The sequence below is a fragment of the Amblyomma americanum genome, unplaced genomic scaffold (assembly GCF_052857255.1).
Source record: "Amblyomma americanum isolate KBUSLIRL-KWMA unplaced genomic scaffold, ASM5285725v1 scaffold_19, whole genome shotgun sequence".
NCBI lineage: Eukaryota > Metazoa > Arthropoda > Arachnida > Ixodida > Ixodidae > Amblyomma > Amblyomma americanum.
The window spans coordinates 1342146-1359918 of record NW_027526491.1 but is presented as its reverse complement, the minus strand read 5'-3'; the positions used below and the strand labels follow the sequence as shown (position 1 = coordinate 1359918).

The 17773-nt window shown below is 45.0% G+C and overlaps 1 protein-coding gene across 3 annotated transcripts in view; it reads right to left on the bottom strand.

Moving 5' to 3' along the window:
• LOC144111932 (ankyrin repeat and BTB/POZ domain-containing protein 1-like) overlaps positions 1–17773 on the bottom strand; it is a 34645-nt gene that overhangs the window by 3791 nt on the left and 13081 nt on the right. For 2 of the 3 annotated variants that reach the window (XM_077645020.1, XM_077645022.1), the window contains 6 exons: positions 16534–16626; positions 13660–13833; positions 12547–12747; positions 12010–12071; positions 8616–8736; positions 1678–1867 (listed from right to left, as the gene is read on the bottom strand). In XM_077645020.1, the coding sequence (XP_077501146.1) occupies positions 1678–1867; positions 8616–8736; positions 12010–12071; positions 12547–12747; positions 13660–13833; positions 16534–16626 (841 nt within the window). The remainder of the gene's footprint in view (positions 1–1677; positions 1868–8615; positions 8737–12009; positions 12072–12546; positions 12748–13659; positions 13834–16533; positions 16627–17773) is intronic. The other variant, XM_077645021.1, reaches the window with a different exon arrangement.

Below are 17773 nucleotides of genomic sequence, written 5' to 3'. Positions count from 1 at the left end.
ATATGGTGCAATTTGCACCACCTAGGGTTTTTGGAGGAGCCCTCAGTGGTCAGCACATGGGCGTTTTTCGAATTTCACCCTCATTACGATGGTGCTTCTGCGGCTGGGATGAGACTCCGCGACAACGTACTGACTAGCAGGGCGCCTCATCCTCCTAGTGACGGCGGTGGGTCTTGACTATAGTCGTAATAGTGCCGGACATTCTCAGGCATTTTGCGCGGCACGTTCAAATGAGGGTTTCATGAATACAACTGCGCCTTAAGCGTTCTACACAGAGCGCTAATTCGAGGCTTAGTTGGGAAACTCTTTCGCAACGTAGCACATGTCTTACTATTCTATCAATAGTTGGGATTTTCTCGTAATTTCAATTTGGTGGTCAAGCTCTTATAGTTGACATGATGGCAGAGTAAACAAAAGCAGCAATCTTTGCTCCACAGTGATATGCGTGATGAAGACCCCGCCAAGCTTGTTGAGGCGTAGCATCACCCAAGGTGCTTTCACTGCGAATATCTAGAAGGGGTAAGGTGTACCATAGCCCCAGTGATAACGAGGTGGCTCAATTGGGATAGTTACGGCAGCCACGACTAAAGGACAGAGTCTCGTGGGCCACGGCAGAAGCTGCGTAGTGCTGGCTGGTGAGCATTGCTGGGCAAGACCCACAGCGAGGCACTAAGAACGAGCTCGTATTACGCATTACATTTAAATGGCCGCGTCGACGTATCCGTCCTGAGGGAAGTCATTTTGCTGGTATAAAACACTGCCAATCGGAGGAGATTTCGTTGTGAATAATGGAGTTTGGGACACGGCTAAAGAGCGTCGAGGTCAACATAGACGCCAGGAAAACCCGACTTGGCATGCACCCTGATCGCCTAACGGTAGAGTTGCTCTACACCTTGAAAGAATGAATGCACAAATTTCGCTGCATTTTTTGTGCATTTCTTCAATCGTTCACGTCACAGTCATGAATATAAATACGTGTGCGCACAATAGCAATATGGTGTTTACCGCCCTCGTATCTGACCACGTTATAAATTAGGCAGTACTAGACTCGACTTTTTTTCTGCTTTTTTCGGCATATCCTAAGTTTGGGGCTATCCAAAGACAAAAGTATCAGTTTCCTGCAGTCCAGGGCGTAGAAATTTGCTTCACCAGACAGTGAAAATGCCGGACTTTAAGGAAATTATGAAGCCGCTCTGCACGCGGAGCTTCGCTTGAGTGTGAAAACCGCCAAAGAAAAACATTCGCCTAATTGTTGCTATGGGCACACTCACCACACACGCACTGACATATGTCGCAGCGTAGAACGTTGCAAGCCTCTGCCTAAATTAGCCTCGCTCGCCTCAGTGACTATGTATGAGTGCGTGACTCTTTCTATGTATGTGACTTAGCATCGCTGTAAAAGAGTTTGGCCCGTATGAAAGTTCACATAACACTGACACTGACGCTGAATGGCCACTTTGTTACATTTCACGCTGAGATATTTTTACGAAAGGAAGACTTCTGGCGAAACATGGACAATGTCGTGCTCTTCCCCTTCTCTCTATATTTTCACGAGCTCCCTCGCCTGCACCGCAACTTTTTTATTCTCACTGAAGTATTGTGGCATTTCCTATCTGCAGTGTCCATAAAATATGTTTTCACCCCTTAATTCGAGGGATGCTAAACTGTCGTAAATACCTCCTCGTCCCGTGGCACAGGAGAGGGTGATCCAGGCCAAGAAAATGGACCACAAGATCCGGTCGAAGAACGCTGCCGATAGTTTTCCAAACTCCGTGGTGGGGTCTCTGGTGCGGTACCACACCGTCTTCATGAAGATACAGCACATCCCACAGGCGACAGCAATGCACCATGCTGTGGCCTGCAGCACCTGAAGAGATATTGGTTGTGTACAAAATGCATTCCATAAATCAGTAATCTTCTCCCTCTGGATATAATACGGCAACTGCTCTATTCTTTTGAGCATTACAGACTCGTGTTGCATAACCAGGCAACGTGAATACTTCACAATAACGTCTTTCACGGTGAATAATGTCGTTTCAGTCGCTCCTGCAAAACTTGGAATACCATTACTTCATTCCTAAAAATCGCGTCCTCGTGAATACATCTGATACCGATATCTTAAATTAGCCTTGTTTCCCCTTTCGGGTTTCTTCTTTTCATTTTCTTAATCATGTCTATTCAGCAGTCGCATTTATACTTATGGCAGGTGGCATACATGTTACGTAAAAACTCCACACGCATAAAGAATATTCACGGCCGTTTCCTGACATGAACGCAAAGTGGTCAGCCTGCTCGATGCTTCTGCTCACGAAAGTGACATGCACCTGCTTTATTTGATTTATTTTCTCAATAGGCCCCGCAAATGGGGATTTACATGCGCTGTTCACAAAATCTGAAGTCCGAGCGCGGAATTTTCTAAATACTTTTTCGACTACCTTTGCAGGGTAACCTTTGAATCCAATTGCAGTAAAAAATATTCAGGGCCTATGTTCAAAAATTCAAACGTGCTGCCTGTCGAAATGCATATTCAGTGCGGCGGTAATCATTAAAAAAATTTGGCATTGTACGCAACCTTTTTCTTCAAATGACCAGCTTTCAGAACATGCTGTTAATCCAGAAATGGGAGGCTTGTTTTGTATTTTTCTGCGTGACAGCATAAACCAACATTTACGTAACGTCGTATATGGGCGCGACACTCAGCGCACGAATTATCAGCTTCATACCAACACTTCCTGGAAAATTTGCAGCAGCCGAGAACCATTACCTGTGAGACGCGCCGTCCTACTGGATATCGTAAGCGGACAAGTCTTGAGCTAATAGGCGTAGCGACCCCTTGACGACTCAGACTTGTAAGCCTCTACAGCACGTTGAATGAAATTATGTGAAGGTAAACGATATTTCTCTTTTGAAGCCCCTGCTACAGATAGAGCGAAACCGTGTGTGTGCCCATGGTCTACATCAACTAATTCAAGTATCAAACTGATATTCGCGCTTTCAGCTATGCGGCGGTATAGTGACACAGAGAGGTGCGCTGCGTGCGCTGGCGCAGACAACGTTGTGGCAAAAACAGGGCTCTAGAGGAATGCGAGTTCCCGTTGACAGCAATGCAACACAAACGCGGAGCTGGAGCACAGCCCGCCAGCGCATATTGCGCAAGTTGGCACTGACGGTGAAAAAAAGAGATAAGGCGCATAACTGGCCGTAACACCTGAATCGCACTTTCATATACATGGCGGTGGTGTCCACCCTCAAACCACTGTGGTCTGGCATAGTATTTTGTGCTTCGCAATGCTTAACCGCCAGCCATTCTTATTTTATTTTTAGACAATAGCTTTTCTCGATGCACCTTCTCAATGCTCAACACCGCGTGGCCGGTCCGCTGTCTGAAATGGACCTTCAGTCTAAACAAGGTCGAAATGTGCCTAGATCGAAAAAGAAATAAATCCACCACTGGGAGACGAACCCGCCACGGTGGGAACAGATCAGCTTCAAAGAATGCTGTGCGAGACCACCAGGCGAGCACACCTCCGTGTTGAACTGCACCACACTCTACCGCTGCGCACGCACTGCAGTACGCCGCCTTCGTCAACTCCCATCTGCTCCGTCCGGCGACACTGCCAGCTCATCATCGTCTTCCACCTAGCACAAAATCCGTGCTTTCTCACTGATTCCCCAACCAACATTAGACCCACCCCCGAAATTTTACATTGCCCTATTTGGATCATAGTCGATTTCCAATCATAATTAGGCGCGCCCGACACGATGGCAACCTCCAAATTTGGCCTCGGACATTGCAAAAATGCGATCTCTCGACCTTTGGGTGTAACCGTGGTTAAACAGTGCGTAACATCTTTTAATGAGTTTTGCCTTTGTACCTAAGCTGTTGGTTTTAGCAATGGTTGTATTTTTTATTGCTTGCTTTATTGCTTTCAATCACTTTACCTCAGTTGTGTTATTGTTGCCTTGCCCCTCAACTGGAATGCCTCACGGTGTACTAGCGCTCCTACGCTGGTGAGTTGCGGCTGCTAACGAGTGTGCGGAAGGGCGTAGCCGAATTCGGCTTGAAATGAGTCGACGCGAACTTTACAATCTGTGTCGCCGAATAACTTTTCTCGCGCCATTGCTCTTAATGCTGACATGGAGGAAGGGAAGAAAGTCGAATGACTCGCAGTCGGGTACACTTCAGGTACAAGCGTCAGCCACTCAGTCACTCGTTGCGTCCTCACGTGCCGGAGAGCAGCCGTTGCCTTCGGGTCCAGACGCAGTCATTAACCAAACGCGACATGGACGATTGGTCGCTCGGTCGGTTCAAAAGCGTTCAGCTTTTCATTGTCTTCTTTGCCACACATGAACCGGGGGAGGGAGTCTAGAAAAACTGCAGCGTGCTGCACCTCAGAGCGTTTAGGGTCATTTTAGCGTCATCGATTAACGTGACGTCACTGTCGCTACGGGGCTACTGCGTCTCAAGGTCGACAGGTCAGCGACGGCTGGTTCAGAGAATCGCATCATCGGTCGCTAAGTGTAAGTTTCTTAACGACGTCGCTGTCGATCGCTCTGTAGTGCGGCAACACGTATTTGCGTGACTGCCGAGGCACATGAACCGAAACGACGCTTACACCTAGAGGGGCAGGCATCACAGCGAACCGCACAGGCAGTTAGCGGCGGCCCACGCGCTATACGGACGCAGAGGCTACGTGATGCGGGCAGAATTCCTCGGCCAGAAGGCCGCGCATCACGTGCGTCATGGCACCGCCACGTAGACCGGAGGAGCGAAGGAGTTGCCCAATCCAGGCGGCCGTGATTGCCGCAATCAAGGAAGCCTGGATGAATGCCGACATGTGAGAGCACGCATACGCGCGTCCCGCACTACATTTCCTCAAGGCCCGTCTAGGCAGCGCTCCTATGCTGTTTGGGCTAGAGCTACTGTATAAGTACCTAGAGGTGCGCGTAGGTCTACCGAGTTGCCGCAGAAAGCTTACAAATTATGAGGGAAAGCCGCAACTCTTAGATGCAGGAGGCTGAATTGGTGCAAATGGTTAGCGCGAGTGCAGGCTCAATCCGGTTGTTTCTGGCTGCCAAACTTCTTTTATTTCAGGTAGATTGTTGTTGCATTCAATGTCACAGCTTGCTAGTGATGCGTCGGCTGCATCAACGCCTTCCTCAATAAGCTACAAGCAAAACTGGAGGGGACACTTAAGCCCCGCCTAGAGGGTATGACGCGATAGCGTAATGGGTTAATTCCCATATACACAGAAGGTCATCCTCTTCTTTACATTCATAGATCCCTGGGAGTCCTCATACCCCTCCTGACGCAGTGGTGCAGCATTTAAGGGATGCGCCACAGCCCTACAATGGCAGGTGCTACCAGCGGTGGGCCTTATGCGGATCAGGTCGACCTTCCCGAGCGACCAATCATTAATTAAACTGCCCCTTGCCACTGTGGGTAGTTTGCTTACTATCCGGTGAGCAGGTTTTGATGACATTGCAACGTCACGTGACCTAGGTGGCCTACCTGCCTCCTAGGTTGCTCTCTGGGGAGCACCTGCCAGAGCCATGCCCGTGATTTTTCCCTCACAACACCGACGCCGACCACGCCGACACTGGGTTTTCTGGAGTGCAGTGACTTCAAGGCTATCCCGTTAATAAACATTTCACAGCAACCGCTGCTACTGGGTGTGCGGCAACGAGATGCCATGGATTCACGCTTTATCAAGAGTACACAACGTATGAACGGGCCCATGCACACTGGCAAGTCATTTTACTCTAGCGATGGAATTTTTTTTACCGTCTCAATTCAGACACCCTTGCACGTTAAATAGGAGAAAGCTGTAGGGCAGGTAAAGTAAACTGATTTTGTAAAGCGTTGAATTTCAGATGTTTTGAACACTAAAAGAAAAACGCCATGCATGGGGACATTTTCCCATCCAGAAATTCTGGACAAACGCATTTTTTCAAAGAGAAGTTGCTTATGAGCGGAGTTTTTCCTCATATCTTAAGACTGCACCTTAACAATCAATATATCCGCAGATACTTCTACGGGACCCCTATATATACTTTTCCACTATTTATGGTCAAAAAGACACCCCACTCGTTTTTCATTCAATAATTATAACTACTTTTCCTCGTTTTTTAACGTTCCAGTCTTCACGTTCTCTCTGTTCGGTGGTCTCTGAAGCTACTTGTACATGCCTCTCGACTGCAAGTTCCTCTGGCGACTTCATCAATCGCCCCTTCTCACCCAATCGTCTTCTCGTTCCTCGCTCTTCAGCTGTTTCCGTATCTAGTTTATCTAGGTTATACTGCCTTCGCCGCTCTGCTTTGGCATCTCTCCTAGAGCTCTATATCCATTGGATCGGTTGAATCAGGTTGCGCTCTCTTCTTTTGCGCTGCTGTTCAGCTCACCGTGGACGTCGTTCGGTTTTGTAATCTGTCGAATGACAGGCTTTGTCCATGACGTACAGTTTGCTACGCTACACATTCCTCTGGCGACTTGATCTTTCACCTGCCTCTTCTTTCTGGCATCCGCATGTGCACAAAACCGCGCTTCTCGCTCTTCATCTTCGCACCCTTTCTCCACTCGGTTGCAGCAAGCGCTACGTCCTCCTCCCATTGGCTGCAGCTTGCGCGAAGCTATATAAAGCTTACACGAGCTTACCCGGGTTACTCCGTGGCTTCACTCTCAGACAGGATGGCTTTTTTGCGAGCAATGCATCTTGTGCTAGTGCACAAAACATGCCTCAAACTGCAAATATTTTTTTTTATCAGAAAGAATAAATGCAGCTCTATGAACAGCAATGACAGGACCACTGTAGTTACGAAGTTGTGTTCACCGTGACCGTGCAGGCGGGCGGTCCAGCCGTGATGTTACAGACGCCCTGTACGGGCTTCACGATCGACTCAAAGTGTTCATGTGGTTGTCACAGAGATTGAATAATATTGACAAATAGGAGACCATCTTTCGGTTAGCGTGCATTGGGCTGCAACACAAGACACATCTATAGATGCACACATGTAGCGCCCCAACGGAAGCGGAGGTGAAATCGCATGGGCCTATTCGGCGGGACATCGCAAACTGGCAAATCTACCTCACTCCCTGACCAATTTCAGTGGTGGAATATGCACTGAGAGATTTGTGGGTACTGCTGGGATATAGTGGGTTTACTACGACGTCAGCTTCAACTGACAATCGCGTGAATTTTTCATACTTACAACTGTAAACAACACGAATAACGTTTACGCGCCATCACTCAGAAATCGTCTTTATTTCAGCGGCCTCACCTACACTGTGGCCGAGAGTGTACTAAGCAGTTCTGTCGACATCAGCAAAACGTGTAAAGCCACTTACTTTCCGTTTCTTTCTAAGATTTTAAGTGCCGTCCGGCTGAAGACCCTTGAACAGGTCATGTGCTATTATTGTTAGTCGACATTAACGATTACGCAAGTAATCTATTTTCTACTCTTCGTGTGTTCGCTGACAACGGCGCCATGTACCATTGACTTAAAACAGGGACTCCCACCATCTGGAATATGACTTAAAACTTAGAGAAAATTGGCGCGCTAACTGGCTAATGCACTTAAACGTTAATAAAACAACTCTAATCTTATTTCCTCATCGTCAGTCACGTCCTACACCAAACTACAGTATATGTGGCGCCGCAGTATCACACCATCTACTAAAATATCTAAGAATCAGCCTAACACACCATCTCTCTTGTCGCACCACCGACAAGAACGTAACCAAAACAACTAACTGCGTCTTTGATTATGTAAAAAAAACCTCCGACTTGCACCACCTTCTGTTAAACTGTCCGCCTATTTAACTCTAGTCCTTCCTAAACTGGAATATCCATGCTCTATTAAGGACCCCCGACAAACAACCCTTGCCAAACCGCTTGAGTCCGTAAAAATCCGTGTGGTTGAATTACTATATTCTTAATATTCATATCATACAAGCGTTACTGCATTGAACATACCCCCCCCCCCCCCCACTTCCGCCTCAAGTCTGGAATCCCCTGAGAAAATAACCAGAATTTGCCTTTTCTCCAAGTTCTATTATTCCTCACTGAGTCAATCTGTTATCCCTGCACACTGCCTTTCACTTCGCATGGGCAATCCGAGAGTCGTTCATCCACCTCGAGCATCCACTTCTGCACAACTGAAATCATTATTCATCCTTACTGCAAGAAAATGGAACAGCGTGTCCGCGGAAGCCGTTAGCCATGCTGCCCGTGAGCGCTTCAAGTTATTCATCATAGAAATAATGAAATTACGTATTAGTCCGCTCCTCATGTAATGGCCTGAGCGGGTGCTTTGAAGTACTAACAAACAAACAAAATACACGACTCTATATCAAAATATTGTTCACTTAACTCTCCTTTCAACTATAACGGCCGGGGCAAGGTGACGTCCTGAACTGCCGGTGCCATACACATAAGGTGACAGCGTGTGCGTCGCACGTTTTTTTTTTTTGCATAGTACATGCACTCAGTTAATGTAGCCTGAATCTTGTTATATCCCCACTATTTTATGAGTAAAGTCTGAAGACAGAGACCTCATCCGGGAAATGATCACGGATCGCAGCCCACTGCTCCAGCTAAGCTTTCTCATTATTTCACCTTAGGCATCTTGCTCCTCTTGAAACTGGCAACGGCGAAGAATGTTATACACCCCGTGAAGTAGCACACAGCGTGGTAGAATGGATAGAAGTAGTAGTAGAAATGAGTCTTCAGAAAAGATCTGCAAGAAAGAAGAATATTAAAGCATCCGACATCTGCACCAACGAGCGCAGCTGCACACTTTAGAAAGTCCGCTCTATTGATTACTCATCTTGCACAAAGACCTTTGCATCATTTTCGCAACAACACTGCAACATTCACAAAAAAGAAACCCTGTTGACTGCATGATATCTACTCTGGTTGAAAAGAAATATTGAGTGACAAATGCGCAATCGTCGCCTAGGTATGTACGTACATATTGAACACAAGAACAGTTGTATACTTCCTGTTCGTTTCTTCGTATAACATGGTTGCGCTAAAGGATGATTACGAACTAAATAGCTCATTACAGAAAGACACTCAACGGAGGATAATGTTTGCAGCTAATAAACTGAACCGGTAACACATAGATTTATTTTCAATCTGTTCTACTAAATCGCCACCATTTGCAGCGCCGACAGGCAGATCTTGGAGAAAAGGGCGAGCGGCGGTGTTTTTTCCAACAACAAAGAGCGGGGAAAAATATAGTGTAAATCGACTTGATGGCACCCGCAATACTGGGGCGCCAGCAAGGCTAAAGTTTCCATGTAACGCATACTGCTTGACTAATATATTCGCCGAAATCAACTCATCCCTGCATTGGAAGCACTCCACGAATATGCCAGACATCGAGCTCTCCATGATAGAAAATGGGCATGGCAATTTTTGTGGGCTTATTCACATTGGTGGTAATCAGCCTTTGTTATGTTTTTTTTTCAGCGAGAAACGTAAGCATTTTATTCCATGGTAAGAAATAGCAGATGTATAAAGAAAAATTTTTCGCAAAAGTGTTGAATCTAGCTTTAATAGACCGTTATTCTTTGTGCCTGCGTGGATGACCTTCTCTTAGAGGACACAGGAAAACGCTAGTGATTTATTGCTCTTAACCAAAAATACTTCTCTGCCTCTTTCTGGGTATGTTAACGTTAGTAGGACAACAAAAAACATTAATGGCGGAGAATATTTAATTTTAAAATGAACTCGTGGCATGCAGACCGCGGACTGCTTGCTGTTGCTTTGAAGTGAATGGCGGTGTAGCATAGCCCCTGAGCTCCGCGTAATGAAAACGGTGTTGACGTATGCAGTTTACTTCAGAAATCCGCCGGTGGTGGCCACACGTGTATTTCTTCTTGTTTTTTTTCTGAGGTCTGTTTGCGGTGAGAGTGGTCTCTTTATCGCTGTAATGCCGTAATCTGCCGATAGGAGGCTACCTTCGATAATCTCTCAGTGCCCCCAAGTTAACAGCCACGTTGTCAAGAAGTCCGAAGCGATGTCATATGCGAAGATGCATAAAAGCTTGCATTTGGGTGGTTAGTGTGCGTGTTTTCTTTCACGGCATGCCCCGTCTAAGCGAAGAACCATAATGTTATACGCTCAAAAAACTAGCTTTCCATGAGTCGGTGGCAAAAAGGAGAGCGACCTGAATAGGAATCCATACCCGAAAATCCGTCCACATATCTTTAGTAACCCACGGCTGCGTTGCCGAACACGACCCGAGTTAAACCAGAGGTCGGCGCCATACGCCCACCGCGCTTAAAATAGTTTCCTTTCTGGCCTCCTATCGAGTGTGACAGTGCGTAGATTTATCTTCGGCTAAGCTCGTTGTACCCGTATGCGCTGCGAAACAAAGAAAAACGGGTATACGCGTAGGCGCTGATGCAAGTAGAACGCATCTTGTGGACTTCACGAGTTTTAATCGAATGGTGGCAAAATTTTTAAACGCAACTTCCTCAGAAATAAGTATTTTTTTTTTTTTGGTTGCTGGAGAATCAACTGCATAGCCAGAGAATCAATTTTTACTCAGAACAATTAATGGAGTCGTCCTCAGTGTCCCTTTAAAATTTCGGGACACAGAGCAGTGACATAGAAGCATTTGCTTCAGCCATTGCTCGTTGACTATGCTTGAATTATGCAGTGGCGTGCACTCATTTATTTGTATATTATTAAGAACTCTTTTCAAACTCTTTTGTCCCATATTTGGCCAGAGATGCTGCAGTTTACCACGTCACTTTTGTTCTGCCAATGCAGTCAAGCAACATGGTTACTGGCAGATACCATTGAGGACCACTTGGGATCTGTATTTTTGATTCCCTGATCAATTTATGTGACTAGCCATTCTGCACGAGCATTTCTGAAATACTGCTATCCATTCAGTATGCCTACAGATATGTTTGTGTCACCTTTCACACCAAAAGCAGAACTTTGAGCTTTCAATCCAACACACTGCATGTCATTTTACCAGACAAAACATCACCGCATAAAATGCAACATCAGCAACTACTTCCATCGACATCACCGTGTTGTTGCATCATGGCATTGTAAAGGACATTCCACCCAACAAAAAGTGATTCACCAAAAAGCAATCCTTTTAGAATGCGGACCCAGGGGGATTGTCATGGCCAAGATCCACAGGCTGCCCTCTGCTTGTAAGACACAGCGTATCACATCCTTTGCTCATGCTAAGCCTTTGCAAGGCAATAAATATGTATCCTTGGTGCACACACACCACTGTTCATGAACCGCTCACTGCACACAGCAAAGATATGTTGCACAACACAGCTGCAAGACTGTACAGTTCCTCAATGTTTGGCAGCCAGTTCCGCAGTTTCCTGTTGTCCCTAAAGGGTAACTGATCACTTTAAGACACTGGTGAATTTTAAGGGCTTGAAAAATTTTCGAATGCATTATGGCGCCCGTCCCTGGGTTTCGCGTTGCCATCATCAGCGTTGGTTGTGCGGTCAACCTGGGTCGCATAAGCCTACGGGTGGCTCTGTTTGGAACCGCTGCCTGCCAGTGCAGGGGTGCATCACATGACCACTATTGCTGAATTTCATGTTACACAGTCGTAACCGTCCTGTGAGTTCATGCATGCAAAATTTTTGCATCAGCTTTCCATGTAAGGCGCAAAATTTTTATATGATGAAGTGCGTAGCCAATAACAAAGCCAGATTCATTCTATCAAAGTTTAAACAAACTAAATGCCTGTCTGTGCAATGCATAGAAATTTCACAGCTGTGGACACATTCTCTGCTGCAGTAAGCTATAATGTGCAGCAGCACTCATTCTCGGGTGCTGTGGACGGCACAGATACCATTCCACTATTGCACTACTTTAGGCATCTAATCCGAGTGTAGTTAGGAGGTCATCGATGAGCTTCAACTTCACATTGGCATCTAGAATCTCTGCTGTGCTTCGTGCATTGGCACTGATATAGTAGCGGATGTCGTCTATTACGGTGATGGAATCGGTCTCTTGCCTGAGTTTCACCTCTTTCGCATCCTCTCGGATCGCCTCATGGAATTCTGGAAGTTCAATGACCTGAAATGGAAAAAAATATTGGTCTGTCTCAATGCCGAAGGCAAGTGCAAAATATAATCAAATGCACTTCTCTGGACAGGTTCGTGCTTTAAGCCATTTGACATTACATAAAGAAGCTTTTCTGAGGGAATACAGTAGTTATTTATTGGTAACATGCGAAGGGATGTCTTGCAACTACATCCTGTGTTACAGCGTACAACTACATGTAGTAAGTACATGTGTACTTCTTTATGATACAGCTTTTAACATCTCCAGTTTTCACTTTTACAACATGGGCCGCTGGTTCCACCATGTCTATTAACTACTGTCTAGTGCTGCTTCTGAGACAAAGTGTCTTTGAATTTTAAATTTACTGCTTGAAGCCTGCGGACTACTGCCTTTTAAGTGTTTCCAGTAACAAAAGAGTTTGCAGTGTTGAAGCCATAAAGAAACAAGCAGCACCAGTTGGAAGGAGCATTTATGTTTCCTTATTCACCTCGGCCAAGTGCTTTGCCATGAACTCTATGCACTGGTTCTCCAACCGTGGCAGGCGGAACAGCCGCGATGCCCGCAATGTTCCGCAGATGCTCTCAACATCAAGCAAGCGTGCTATCTGCGCCCCGCACTGCCGCTTCAAGTCTGGCAGCAGGTACACATCAGCAGCACACAGGACGTCCCAGACATTGGTTGCATTCACCTGCCAAGATAAAATTACAATAACATGCACTTGGTGAAAGATTTGGGAAAACCATTAGTAACTGTCTTGACGAGGTCTGCACCATTTCCACAAGACAACATGCAGGTGCAACCTGGACACAACTGTACACACACCCAGGGACAAAATTCAGAAGCACAGGCACGGTGAGAAGTGAATATCATTGATCCCAAGGTACACAGCTCAAAACTAATACTATGCAGAACCTTAACTAGTATGTGTAAACAGTACAGAGTGCCAATGAGTTTGAGGCAGTGCAAAAATTTGATCATTTTTGTTTTTTGCAGTGCTTGCAAAGCAAATACCTTTGTCCCCGAATTCATGCAATGTTCCTTCTCCATAAGCAAGGTGTCCCAATTGTTTCCAGGGATATACGCAAACACAAGGCTTTGTGCTAATGTCTTTGACAGTGTGTCAAGAGATGCAGCTAATGCTAACCATCGGGGTTTATCTGTGCTTAATTATGTAATTAATAAAACAAGTCAGCCAACTTTACTTTATTGATTTAGTAGCCAAGGTCCCAATCAAAATATTGCCACAAACTTTGAGAAAAATCTAAAAGATGAGTTTCCAAAAAGCCAGATTTCACAATTTTTGCACGCCCTCTCCAAAAAAAGAGCAGCTCGCATAGATGAAGGCACACCACAACTGTAGTGGTCTCAAAAATGTGTAAACCAAACACTGGCTAATGACAATGCTTATTGTGAAATTATCTTTTCTTTGTCGCACCTTCAAAATATTTGGGCTTGTGGGGCTGAGCTGAGGGGGTGCCACAAATTGTGAGGGAATCCAATAATAATAAAAAAAAGCTCACCGAAAAGACAAGTCAATTGTGGACTGAAGCCAATTCAAACCCAAAATATAAAATATCCCGGCTGCACACAAAGCGCTTACCCTGTCATCTGAGTTACTGTAAACATGTCGCAGCACGCAGCCAAAGATGTTAGGCGTGACTTGCTGCAATTCGATGACTGGCAGCTGCTGCTGGTCACTGCCTAGCCGACTGGCCTCTGTGAAGTGGTCCTCAATGAGGGCACGGAAGTACTCACTCCGGTTGCACAAAAACACCTGAAATTACACCAGGGTTGTACTCTAATGGGACGGCACTTCTGTCTTTGTGCGATACAGTAGCAGGTGTGCCATTTTTGGTGCAGAAAAACTGAACTTTTTCCGGCAGAAACCCCAAAAGCAATCTATATTTCTCGTAGTTGTGAGAGTTAGGCTCAGAGAAATGCCAGGCTTTCCAGGTTTGTAACGTTATAGCGGCGGCACTTGGCTAAGTGCAAAAAGTCTAGCTTTGCTGAGCTTGTTGCCAGTTAGCAGAGCAGGCTCAATGAGCTATGTTTGCATTTATTTCTCAGCATCTACCAGCAAGATTGGCACACAGGATGTAAAAACATGCCATCACCTGTCCAGCTGATTGCAAGGTATGATAGTGAATCTCGGAATTTCCAAATGCTTTCAGAATTGACTGACCATTAAAAAAATTTGTTGCACGTCCCGAATCAGTACAAAGAAATTGAATTACAATTTTTCAGACAGTGAGGCAAGACACAGCAAGATGCTCTGAGACTCCCTGCAAAAAGTGTGACAAGTGAAGGTATGGCATGCCCTTGTTTTACGCATCGCATTCCTGACACAAATGTCGAAGAATGGAACTGCACATTCAGTGCACTAGGCCTGCCTTACTGAAGGGCCGCAAGCGGGGGGAGCCCAGCACCCTTTAGCACTACGTTGGATGTACCTCAAGTATTGAACCATCTTATGTCATGTTTTCAATTCTGTGTCCGCAACGTTTTCTATCTCACATCAATATCACTACTGTGCTAGAAGCCATGCTACAGGAGTGCGCTTGCTATAAGATACAGTTACTCTCAATATTAAGAAGTGATGTGCAAAAAATGCAAAAATTCATATTTAAGCATATTTTATACGTGTCCACATTTGTGGACACGCTGCCTTAAACCTGATACATGATCGTAAAAACTGCTACATTTACTTGCCTTCTTTAACTGGTCGTTAGACACGAATAAATGTTTAGATGTGAGAATATGCGCTTCAGGGTATTATTCTGTTGGTCGTGAATTATAGAACAGATAAAAACAGCCATTCTGTGACGACAGGCAGAGGAAAATTCGGCACTTCATGCACCGAACGTGGCTTTAGATGTGCAGCCTTCATGTCGGCACCGCTGTGTAATTAACGTGTTCAGAAGGTGGGGCCAATGGTTGCTTCCATCATAAGTAATGCTTCAAGTCCACATGCATCAAAGGGGTCTCGAGTGATCCGAGCACAGGTGGAAAGGGAGAAAGAGATAGCATCTTGCGGCCTGTTTTCCACATGGTTTTTGCAAAAATGAAAAATCATTTTTAAAGGTCATTGTTTGCTCAATTTATGTCAGAGACCTGAAACAAACTGTCCCCTCGCTCTACCAATGTGCTGATTGTTGTTTTGTAGCCTTGGAGCTGAGCGGCCAGCTCTGAACTAATCATGGTGTGAGGGCACGGGTTCTCCTTTTTCATCCCTTCTTGTGTAGTGCTGCCACTTTGTATTTTTCGCCGTGTCAAGTTTCATACAAAATGAAACGATTCTTGCTAAAGACTGCAGTGAAAATTTCAAAGCGATACTGAAAAAATGTTCTGGCCGTCACTGAAAATTGTTGCTTCCTTCGGATTCATGTGTTCTACTATCAAGCACAGGTGGCCTCGGACCCCTTTTTGAATACTAGCAAGGGGCCTAAGACCCTCCTAGACCTCCGTGACTATAAGCATTGGTCATAGCGCGCTGTGTTTGTTGGCAGTGGCTCAGTTAACTGGCGGTTATTTGCGACGACCTGCGGATGTTCATTGCTCGGTCGGCAGCACTTTGGAGGCGCTTCTCCATAGGCTATTTTCATGAAAAACGCTTCTGCGCTGGAGTCATACAACGTTCTCTTTGTAAAAGCATGGTTTTCAATGGCCGTAAACAGTAAGCCTATTTCGTGCCATACGTGCACAAAAAAACAGCGCGTTGTGGGGAGAAAACGCCACTGATATTTTCTGCATTAAGGCGCCATGTCCACATTTGTGGACACGCCACTTCGAACATCTACCGCAGCATTTTTTCATCGTCTATGAGGATGAAAATTGGTGTGCCGTTTCTACATTAACCTATCGACACATTCTGAGCCCTAAATTGCATCATTCGCGATCATTTGTTATGATAGAATGCAAAAAGTACAAGGTATTTACTCGTCCTTCCGACAAATGATGTGAGACACATATTTTCTTTTTTTACAAACATATTTCGCTGTAGCTACAAGAGATGGCACCACAAACTTGACAGGGAGGGTAAAAATCGTAAGAGCGCGTTATTCAAAGAAGGAAATTAGCCTTGCGTTAGGTCGCGTCCACATATGTGGACGCAGCGCCCAAAGGGGATATGATTGTGTTTGCATGATGCACAGGACAACATAACTTAACTGCTTCAACTAATTAGGGAATTTTAACTAACTGCTTGCAGAAATTAAGAGACACATCTAGCAAGCGCATACACTGATATCTCCAAACTAAATACTTAACTCTCTTCCTTCTCAGCTCTCCATGCTCACTGCTCCCACAAAAACCAAACAGATTACAGAACAACCCTATATCTGACTCAATGACTCAAAGTACCATAAGCGGGGCATTACCTAGCCAGTGGCTCTACAACCAGTGCCCCCAAGCTTAAGGTGCGTTTCTATCATGACGCGGAGATGTACTTCAAAGGTATGCAGCAGGTATGTCTTACCTTGTGGCAAAGAAAGTGTGTACCATCCACGTTAATGCAGATGTCTGCATGGTTATGTTCCTCAGCAGGGAATGCAGCACCGCCAGCAGTGACCTGAGGCATGTAAACATCATTGCTCGTACCTCTACGCAACAAGTAATTCAGACTGGCACAAGCAGATTACTACAAACAGGTTAATTTAAATATATAAAAGTAGGATAATTTTTGACTGAATCTGCTGTGCAACTAACAGCCACATTTTTTTAACAGGTCCCTCAGTCAGGCAATGGTCACCATTGACAAATTATTAAACTTAGAATAAAAATAAAGGTTTTCATTAACACAAAACTAACTACACTGTCATCATGCAAAAAATGAGCAAATGCTATACATCTTGTTGTCAATGGTCTGAAAAGCCTTACCACAGCTCCTGGTTTAACTACATTGCATATATTTTCACCATCTTACCTGAATAACATTTTGACATAAATACAATGACAGGTTTGCTTCTAAGCTCATTGGCAGAAAAAAATTACCTGCTGAAAATGCACAACAAACCCATAATGACACCGACCAAAAAAAAAGATAAAAATGGTGAAGTAACAATTGATGATGAAAGCCTGGAACTTAATACACATACATGATAAGACCTAAAAAATTTTGAGAAGTCCAAGTCATTTTATCTCTCGCATTTGGCCTTGTCAAATTTCTTTCTACGGCTGGTTTGATGTCACAATTACTTTTCTTTGTAATGCAGTGGTGCCAAAGACTTGCTAATGCTACTGAGCAAAGAGCGAGGACAAGATGTGTGTGAACTTTTAAAGGCCTTCGCCATTAGCAACAGCAATAATACTTGTATATGTACCCGAGGGAACTGAATGAAGTAACAGTATTAAAATTCCTGCAGGGATACAACTAAACCCTGCAATAATTTTTACTCTGTCTTTTTGACTTTCACTTTATTTCGCTCCTTAACCTGCAAGGGAAGGCCTGGACTAATGGTACTTAGAAGGCCCAACAAAGGCCTCCACCACCCTTGGTAAAGTGCAGCAACAGTAATGTATTGACCATTAATTAATAACAGAGAAAATAAAAATTCAAAGCAAAAATCACCTATATTCACTGGGTAATATTAATGTTTGAGGGCCGCTAGAGCAAGGGTGATTCTTGCACTTCTATAATATTCAACAAAAGACTTTTCCTACAGCTTGTTCTTGGCGCATGATGGCCTCAGTTGCCTATGTGCCATAAACCACAACAC